General features: G+C 39.3%; 1 protein-coding gene across 1 annotated transcript in view; it reads left to right on the top strand.

Moving 5' to 3' along the window:
* Window positions 1-479: 479 nt before the first annotated feature.
* The window catches only part of LPAR1 (lysophosphatidic acid receptor 1), a 54,286-nt gene continuing 44,240 nt past the window's right edge, over window positions 480-10,525 (top strand). The window contains exons 1-2 of the mRNA XM_069880039.1: window positions 480-611; window positions 7,955-8,123. Of these exons, the coding sequence (XP_069736140.1) occupies window positions 8,064-8,123 (60 nt within the window). The 5' untranslated portion in view covers window positions 480-611; window positions 7,955-8,063. The remainder of the gene's footprint in view (window positions 612-7,954; window positions 8,124-10,525) is intronic.

Here is a 10,525-nt window from a genome sequence, read left to right as displayed (position 1 = left end):
AGATGTCTCTCCAGGCCCTTGTGGTCCCTGAGACAGGAGATGGTTTCTGCAAAGTGGGGCTGTTTTATTGCTGAAAATTAGTTCAGGGTGTAGTAAATGAACAAGGTGACAGATTGTGTCCTTAATGTTGCAGTGGGGAAGAAGGGACAGTTTCATACAATGCTGCCTCTGCAGAGTTTATGAAACTGTTTAATGTGCTTAAGGAGGCTCCTCTTGATGCATCTTTGCTCAAATCCTTGTGCTCACAGCTCAGGCTATGTTCTTGCTTAGGAAGATTTAGCAGCAGTGTTGTAATTATTGGGGCCAGAACAATGATCTTTCCCTGAATAGCCACAGAGCTCCTATTCAAAAGGTTTGCCTGATGTAATTTTTTTTTTTTTTTGGAAGCACAGGCTGTGCCGTGAAAGCAGATGATGTAGATTTGAGATCCTCTGTTATTTATTGTCTTGTAGCAGATTCCTACTGAATGCAAGGGCAATTTAAATTTGTGTTGAAGTAATTTTCTTTCTGGCCTCGGATTACTGCTGAAAACTCAATCTTTTGTTCCTTACATACAGAAGGCTAACAGCTATATTGCACTCCTGAAAGTGAAGACTGGGGCACTGGAAACTGTAAGTATCTTCAGGTTGTAGGAAGTCATAGACTTCCCTAGAGCACGTTTTAAAAACTCTTGTAGATGTGCAGGTGTGAGCTGGCTGAAGGCAGTAGGGAAAGTAGGAAAGATGAGTTTCTTTTTTCTTTAGTAGTATGCTTTTGGACTTCTGCCTTTTTAGTTGAATCATCTCAACCATCTCATGAAGTTAGATCCTTTATTCTCAAATTTTCCTTTTTTTTTTTTTTGTAAGATGCTTTTCAGGTGGCTGGACAAGTTGAAGTTAAATTTCTCGAGGTGTTGTATATTACTATTTTGTTTTTGTTTGGGTTGCCTTAAGTAAAAGCCGAATACTCTGACCAACTGTTGCTGTGCTCCGCAAAGCAATCTGCAATATGCCACTGTCCTGCCCTTGCTGCCTGAGAGGTGGCTGTATTATTTATTACGCAGAATGTATGCTTTGGCTGATGAAGTGCAATCAAAGCAGGCATCATACAAGGTGAAGCAGATGTATTACTTACACGGGACCATACCAATAATCCCTGATTCTGTGGTGTATCTTTGTGACTCTGGATCACTTCCAGTACAATGTTCAGGACATTATTGCTCTGAAGTTGGAGTAGCGGTACTTAAGACAGTACCTGCTTTGATATGTTCAGTGGCTGGATTACATCCAAACTGGATAAAGTTTTGTTCTTCTGCATTTTTGATTGCTGAAGCCACAAGTTCTCAGATTGTAAAACAACTGAGAAAGTCAGAAAGCAGATGTTGCATACAAGGCAAAAGAAGGATGTTCTTCAACAGCCAGTAGTGGGAACTCCAGCCTTATGATCTCATCTGTTGGAGTACTTGTGCTTTTTACACTGGTCTTGACAGAGGTTTTTAGGCGGGCCAAGCAGTGTGTGGAAGATCACATGGCAGGTAGGGATGGCACTTGCTGTCCAGAGTACTTGCTGGAGGCTCTTCTGCTCTCTCTCAGTGGTTAGGCAGGAGGCTGTCTCAGCCTTCCTCACTGAGAGCCTTTTTGCAGATCTTTGTAAGCCTTCACCATTGCACCAGATGTCCTGTAAATGCAGCTCTGGTAGTACTCCTGCAGCTCCGTGTGTTGGGATGCAGCACCCTGCTTGCTGAATGGGATATTGCAAAATCTCATTGTGCTATCATACAGCTGAACAGTAAGAGCAGGAGAGAGAGAGGTTAGTACCAACCAGTTCTGGGGTTTGGGCCAGCCAGCTCAATTGTCCATTGTAGTGGCCAGTTTATTTATTGTTAACAAGTCATTTGGTGATGACAGTGAAACATTTAAAATACTGCTTTGTTCTTGTTGTATGTCTCACTCCCTTCCTCCTTCCCTCTCTTTTAAGCCTTAATGATATTTTGTTTAGCCAGTTTCTTTGTTTTTTATCTGTTGTGTTGGGTTGGAAAATTATCTTTAAGTAATCTCTTTGGAAATGTTTGTGCTCTAGCAGTGCATTACTTCACCAATAACGGATGTTCTGTGAGCATAAATTATGTGGATAGAAATTGATGCGATTGGGTTAACCCACTCAGCCTGTGAAAAAAGAAGTTTTGATTTTTTAACAGTATCTGCAAAGAACTGACATTTAATGTCAAAGTGAATTTAACATTGATAACTGCAAATAAATTACTAGGTTATATCTCCACAAGGACAGGAATTTGATAGAAAAATGTTTCTGGATAGGTATGGATTTTCCATTGCAGATTGGGTGAAGTGTGTACTGTGTTTTGGGGATGAGGGATTATTTACATAAGCATCTCTTACTCTGTTTGTTCATTGCCTGTCTTGGTGCATGTGAAAAATTATTTTGCTCATGTGTCATAAGCTAGCATAACAGCAGCATGGAAAATTGATATTCATTCCTGTAAGGATCTCAATTTCTTCTGCAGAATTGAATGAGCTTGGTTTCATTGCATCTTCAGTCTGTCATTCACCTTTCTTTTCACACTGACATATCTGGTCAGTTTCTTAGAGCTTGGTGTAATTTTTGTGATGCTCAGTCTTGCTAGTGAGAAAGGGCAAGGACCATCAACTATGTTTTACTCTGGGGTTTGGATTGTGCAGGGGGGAGTTGCAATATTTGCAAGGTAGGGTTTTCCTGTTGTTGTGTCTGAACCTTCCCATATGTTACCGAATTCTAGTAAAATCTATTTTCCTAGATGGTGAAGCTGGGATTCAGGAAATGTCTAGCTTTAGTGGCAGAGGCTGTTTCTAGGGGGCTGATGATACAGCCTCCACTGAAAACAGAGCAACACCATCCCTTTCCTGTAGCACTTCCCTTCCAGACTTCCATGACCCCTCAGTGAAACTTTACAAATTCATTTTCACAGTGAATTTATTCAGTCTTATGAAGAGCTTCCAAACGGGCAAGATGCTATAGCTTAGTAGCTGTTTAAAGCACACTCTCCAGTGACTAGAATTAACAGATTGAAGGCTTTGGGAGGGGGCATGTTTGTATAGCTGGTCTTTGCTGAGACAGTGGAGGGTAGTGTGTTGCAATATTAGGTATAATCTGTGCAATTTGTTGTTAGCTGGTCTGAAGGCATGCTAAATAGTTATATCCACTTCTTTCTGCAAGGATGTATATGAACAGTGGGAAAACCCAGTCAGTGCTCGCATCAGTCCCTGTGGCATGAGCAATGTATAATCGTCTTCCATGCTATTACAGACAGCACAGGGATGTGTCATGTGGTTCTTTCCCTCAGTTTAACAAGTAGAGAACTGATGAATGCAAAAGAAAAAAAAATAATAAAAATATGGAGTTCTGTGTGTTTATGCATAGGCTTGCTGACACTGTTTTGAAGAAGTCAATGCTGACATTGGAGTTTGTATTGCCTTACAAGAATTTCAGGGAGGTTAAGAGCTTCTTATCTGCATTTCTGTGGGGTGATTAGCCCTTTGCCAGTCTGCTGAAACTATTGTTTCATAGTTGCAGGTACGCAATTGCCCACTTAGGAAGTCTTGTTGGTATCTGGGGGGGAGAAGGGGAAGTGAGGTGGGGAGAGATGTAGAACTTTTTTTATTAATTACTTTAAAGTATATGCTGATGTTTCAGTACTTGAAGAGTAGCTACTAAATAGCTTTTTCAGTACAGTTCAAGCTAATGAATACCATTTGTGTAAGTGAATCTGGTGAAGGCTTCACCAAAAATAAGATAAGGGACTCAAAAGAGGTAACATATTTCTGTTTGGAAGAAGATCTAGTACTCTGTAACTCACAAAAGAAAATCCAAATTTTTGCAATAGTTCCTAGCAGTTACTATAGTAAAGGAAGGAGTAACAGGCAGGCCTCTTCTCTTTTCTCAACAACATGAAATTGAAACTATTTTTTCTGCCTTTCTTGTTTATTTCCTCATATGATAGAGAGTATATCTGTGGTTGTTCTTTTATTAACCAAATGGTTACTGGAGAGTGGAAAAACACCTCCTTGAGTTCATAGTAGGTAACGAAAAATTACTGTTATCACCACCACTTTAATGGTAAAATGGAGTGGCAGGCGGGTCTATTCATTGCTGTTGCTCTTCCCTGGATGGTGTTTGTTTGCCTTTTTGGCTTGCAAGTCTTCCATGGTGGGTTCATGCTTATATTTGTTGTGTTGAACAAACTAATGCTTACAAGCAGTGGTTGTTTAGTGAAGGAGGCTGCTGGAGGTGAGCAATGCTAGATGATTACTTTTGGATGGCAACACTTCAGGTGCCACATGAAATCTGAAATGTCTCTGAAGTGAAATCTGGAAGTTGAACCCTTATACGAAATCCTTTGTTGCTTTCTTGCCTTTTTACATGTTGTTCAAATGTTAGGGTTTTTTTCCTTGACGGGTTTGTGTATACTTTCCATCTGGGATCAACTAGGACTTAAAACTGTCCTCTGAGGAACTGTTACGTTAGGTTTTAATTCACTAGGGGTGTGCGGCAGAGGGGGAGTGTAGCTTTGTTTAGCTAAGTCATATTTAAGAGCCAAGGTCATACTAAATCAACATCTTCAGAGTCATGTAGTCCAGAAATTTGAAGTATGTGAAGTTAAGCTGTGGTACGGAAAGATTTTCTTATAGGGGTGCAGAAAACCATAGCTGGAAGATGGCATCAATGCAGGACACCTGAAATTGTCTGGCACAGGAGCCAGCCACAGATTTTGAAAACCAAATTTGACTTTCAGTCCCAGCACCTTACCCTAGCAGAGGCACTCTGTGTTTGTGCTTCCAGGTGAGATGAGCAGTGATGCAGAAACTGTGGGTATTGCTGTACCACTCCTAAACCACAAATCACTTGTACTGTGTCAGAAACTAGGGGGGGGAAGTGGAATAAGAGTTGTAATTTTTGACATTGTAATGGATTTTCAGGAAGAAGTTCCTTCAAGATGATGATTTTCTGACACATGGTTACACTTCTCCTAACTACTCCACCTAATGACCAAACTGCATTGTTCCTTTTTTACTGTGGTCTTAGACAGCTGATCCATAAATCATGATGCTTAATCACAATATGTTGGAGAGCAGTCTGTTTCATTTGGTGAGGGTGCATTCCTGCTCTGCATGTTAGATACGCTCTACTCTACTGCACATTAGCTGTTGTTTTGTGTTTTTTCCCCTCAGTTAACCAAAAAACCTTATCTTTTAATGTAAATTACTTTCTGAATGTTGCAGTTTACGGTGAAACATGATTTCTAAAAAGTGAGACCTCTTCACAGAGGATAAAAAGATTCTATAATCTTCACTTTTACTTTTTACTTTAATTTTAGTTACAGATCCAATGAGTTCCCAAGTTTGCAGTTCACTAGATGCATTCTGTCAAGAGAATAACATGTAGAGTGGTATTTGCCTGTGACTCTTGGAATTCCAGTGTTTGGGCATGATATGTATCCATCTGCTTCAAAATTTTGGGGTCTTTTTTTCAACGTTTTGTCATCCAGTGAGCCATCAAAATCTCATTAGTAAGAAGGCACTCCTGTACTTTTGTGTTTCCGACTTTCTTTTTAATACAGATTACATTTTCTGTCATAATGGCCCTATCAAAGTTCATTTGAGGATCCTGCTGCCCTTATTTGCAGTTCCTGAAAAACACAGGGCTGCACCCTGAACTCACACAGGTGTTTAGTTAGGAGCCACCTCTGTTTTCTTGAATTAAGTCTTTTACACTGCTCTGAAAGTGCAAGCAATAATAAAGCACTGCTCTGTGCTTTATTATTGGTGAAGGAGGTGAGGCAGGGGTGGTAGTGGTGGGAAGCAGTGTCCTTTTTTACAGCCCAACCTATTTTCATCTGGAATGTTTTTATGAGCCTAAGCAATTGGGAGAAAGTCTTAATCATTGTGTATTTCATGTTCGGGAAGTGTTCTTCTCTCATCTGCATTCAAGAACTCATTGGATTTGCTATATATGTGGCAAACGGGATTCTAATCATACCTCTGGTTTTGGTCTATATAGTCTTCCCTGAAATCTGCTTCATCTGTAATCTTCTCCCTGTCTTCATTATCCAAGAGTGGCAGGATTTCAGGATTAAGAGAAGAGAATAAATTTTAACTAACAATTAGCTTCTGTAAAGTAAGTGTAGAGACACTGAGGTGTGTTTTAAGAACAGGTCTTGTGAGATCTTGTTTAAGTTACATATGTGACACCTCACAATACAGTGATGAAATGTGCTGGTTGAGGATCCTGAGGGTGATGATGGAACTACCCTTAAAATCACTCTCTTCTTGGTCAAATAGCAAAGCTCCCATAACTCAGAAAAGTAGTAGTTTCATTTTGTTTCCTTCATCTGTTTCCTTTCAGTTTCCTTCATCTGCCATGTATAGTGGAAAAATTAGTCAATTTCAGGGAAAAAAAAAAGGAAAACTCTGGTTTTGAAAAGAAAACAGGAAGTCTGAAGGATGCGTAGCTCAGTTCTTTGACTCCCAGCGAAGTCTGTCTTTGAATGCTAAATCTCCATTTTCTGTCCTCTTCATGAGTATAGTAGTAGAAATTTGGAGCAAGGAGTGGAAAGAATGAAGGGTTACTAGCTAGAAATGAGTAGGAAAGAATAGGGGTCACTGGAAAGCTATATAAAGATGGAAAAAATGATCTAAGAGCTTGGAAGATGAGATAGCTGTATGTGATGTAAGGCATGTGGAGATGTGTTGAAATGTGAAGCAGGCATTTCAAGATGCTTTTTAAGAAGGAGGAATAATTTCCACAGTGGCATGCAAAGGCTGAGTTTAAATGAACAACAACAAAATAATAAAAAAAAGTACATAACTAACTCAGAAAAGTACACGGAGTGCAACTTTCCTGCAGTACTTATCTGTTCTTTCTTGGCTTAGTAAGTAAGTGTTGCTTTTGGAAAAACGAACCGGAGGCCAGCAAAATTACTAGCGTAGTGTGTTTGACTACATCATGGTCTCAGCCTGAAAAATATTCATTAGGTTCAGGGTCATTTTTGGTATGTTTGTTGGACACTGACTACCCTTACTGCAAGTGTTTTTCTATTGTGTCTTACAGAACAGGAAGCAGTAGATAGAGAAAGCAATAGGTGCCACTCCAAAATTCTTTCTGTGGCAGCTGATTTGTGGGTTGTGTCGTACATGTCTGGCTCATTTTGGGGGAAGAAAACCTCCAGTTGTCTTCATCTGGAACTTTTAAATGGGCCTAATCTCTTGAGCATTTACAGTTTTCTCCCCTCTTGTTTGGTTTCTGTTTCTTTGCACAAAAGAATAGAAACATATGTGGAATTTGATATAACCTCGATAAACATGATAGTTATGGATTGTTCTGTTGGATCATCTGATCACACTTTTCATGGAAACTCAGGATGTTCACCTACAGCAACTCTCTTTCTATCTGGCAAAAAAATTAAGTATAGTTAAAAAAAATCAAGGATAAAGATGTCATAATGTATAAGTTATTTATCTTAAAATGGAAGAAAAGTTCACATAAACACTGAATGGTAAGACAATAGCTGTTGATGAGATAAATATATCCTAACATCCAGCAAGGAATTCTATGAGTTCTCTTCTATGGAGGTTTTCTTTTCTTTTGGTGTGGAGATATAAAAAACCCAACCCAGCATTGGCACTATCTCAGTGCTCTGTAGGTGACCATCATTCCTTTCAAATGTGTGCACGGTCTACACATTAGCTTTATTGCTATATTCAGTTTGTCTGGAGACGACTTTGTGTGATTGAGTGAATTGTTTTGCTATTCTGGACCAGATTCCAATGTGTCCTTTGAAACTTCTGCAAATCTGTTGTGAGCGGTCATGTAAGCAAGTTTGTGCAAACTCACAGGCTGGCTCTGCAGTGGCCAAGGGGCTTGGGTGTTGACTGCATTTCCAGTTCTCTTGTTATTCTCAACAATTTTTTTCCCTTCCTCTTAGGAGCAAATGCCAGCATGATTAGGGTCTGAGGAAGTGCGTCTGTGTTCCTACTAAGGGTCTGTGGGTGCAGAGGAAGGGTGCAAGGACAGCAAGGACATTTTGAGCTACCATGGATATCCCCACTGATTTGGTGCCATCTTCCATGATGTCCCAGCCTGAGGTGATTGAGGTGAGTAGTCCACGATGAAACTCTGGCAGCTGAACTGACTGGCAGCTGGACTGACTGAGCCCCTTTTTTACCTCCTCATTGAATCATAGTGTTTTCTCCTGTTTCACTTCTGAATCATTCAGGAAATTTTTGTTGAAATATTGTATTAAAAACACTACTTATTTGCTAAGAATGTTGTTATGCTTTAAGACATGACATTGCTGTGTTGTACTACTATTTGTGGAAGAAAAGATATGACAAAATACAATCTTTATTGAGTCTCTGTAGGTGTTCCCTGGTTTGATTTTTACTGTACCTAATGAATGCAATGTAGAAGGTCATAATGTGGTTCAGTTGGAATAATACCACAGGAAATTTCTGATTAGGTGTTATTATCAAAAAGCTAACTTTTTAAGCCAAAAGGAGCAATAAAATTAATAATATACTTACAATTGTTAACACATTAATCTTGCTTCCGTGAATCAAAGTGTGCATTTCAGACTTGATATTTATAAATACTTAAGTGATTTCTTCAGTTCCATGTACTGAACACCAAGTACTTGTGTTTTCTCATGGAGTAAATATTATAAACAGAAAAGGAAATGTTAAAAGCAGTCAAGATTTCATCTCTGATAGGCATTTTCAAAGTCCCTTTGCATTCACAGAGATCCAAGTGTCCATTGGAGCTTAGAACTTTTAAGGAAGAGGGCACCATAACTGATAAAGATAGATGTCAGAAAATTGGAGAACTAATGCGGTTTTTGCCTTGTAGTTGTTTGCTGGAGCTCCATTAGCTCAGAAGGCTACAGGTCTTGGCAATATGCACTGAGAAGTGTAGCAGTTCAGAGATCTCTGCACTGTTTAAAGTTAAATAAAACATGTCCACTAGTGGATGGTGATGTGAAATGAGCTGAATCTGAAATCTGCTTTGAAGAAACTTATTTGTGTACCTCTTCTTCATGTGTTTCTAATGGAGAACTATTATATTTTAGAAGTATTTTTGTTGCTTTTCAAATCTTTGTCCATGATAGAGTCAGAGAATGATTTTGTGTCTTTACAGAACAGAATACCTGGTCGAAGGTGGATGCTGTTTGTTTGTGTTTCAGGCTGCCTGGTAGCTGCTGGACTCTTCTCCCTTTCTGAAGAAAGTCTCCCTAGGCCATCTCCTTGCATGCTCTGAAACGCCTTTGCCCCCCTGTCTCTGTGGCCTCTCTCTTCAAAGGCTTCTTTATGTATGAGAAATTTGAGTATCTAAGAATTGCTAATCAGGATAAATGCCTTTATGAAGGGAAAATAAGGGCAACTGTTGTGCAAGAATAAGTGGAAGAAAAGCTATCACTTGCAAAGGGCTTGATCATCAGCATAGTCACCTTTCTGTTTTAATTATGGGTGAATAAGGGTCTGCTAATACAGACAGCTCTCCCTCTGTGCTTGCGTTTTAGAGACTGTGCTTCAGTGAGATTTGACTTGGTATCTGAAAAGAAATGGCATCAGGAAGCAAAGGAACGACTGGTACCTCACTGTGAGAGATTACGGTGGAAAAATCTCATTTTCTCAACTTCTTGTAGTAAAAATGGACTCAAATTTTATATCCATATGGGCATACTTACATGAACGCATGAATTCCCACAGACTTCAGTAAAATGTTGTGGATCTGATGGTTGATAAATGGCTTCAGTCTTGTGTAAAGGAGAAACAGCTCCAAACAATCAGCTAGGAGCCATATGTATATTTCCGAGCATAAGGAAGAGTTTTTTTAACAGGCAAGAACACAGAGGGACATAGCTATAGAGATGAATCATTAGATGGAAGTACTGAAGTAAAGCACTTTTCAGAAAGGCTTGCCTTTCATATTTTTATTGTCATACAAATGATTTTTGCATATACTTTAGAAAACTTCGTTTTTTCTAGATGACATTAGTTTGCCTTTCAAAACTGAGTGGATGCCACAGTGCACTGCAGAAGACGTTTAGAAGCAAAGGTTTTAAGGAAGGGATTTTTTTAAACTTAGAAGTAGTCATACATGCCTTCTGCATTAGCTAGATGGCATCTCAGTTACAAAAAGAAGTGTTTTGCTGCTTTAAACTTTCTCTGTCTTTAAATGTTTTATATCTTTTATCTTTAAACTTTCCTTTAGCATTGCCAGGATAGTTGGTTCCCTTCACATTTGGTCGATATAGGCTTGGAAATAACTAACTGTTTTGTATAGATGTGTGTGTGTATGTACACATGTGTATACATTTCAGTAATAAATATTCTTCTGTCCATCATCAGTCCTTTAAGTGCACAAGGCAAAGAAGAATAGACTCTTATTTACCACAGAGGAGAATCCCAGAGACCTCAGCAGGACCTTTTGCAATCCAAACCCCACCTAGACAGGCTTTTGCTTGGACTTGAATCCTGTGGATGCTTGTGGTGTCATC

This window comes from Phaenicophaeus curvirostris, chromosome Z, assembly GCF_032191515.1.
Source record: "Phaenicophaeus curvirostris isolate KB17595 chromosome Z, BPBGC_Pcur_1.0, whole genome shotgun sequence".
Lineage (NCBI taxonomy): Eukaryota > Metazoa > Chordata > Aves > Cuculiformes > Cuculidae > Phaenicophaeus > Phaenicophaeus curvirostris.
The sequence above is the reverse complement of the archived record's forward strand: the minus strand, read 5'-3'. Positions and strand labels throughout refer to the sequence as shown.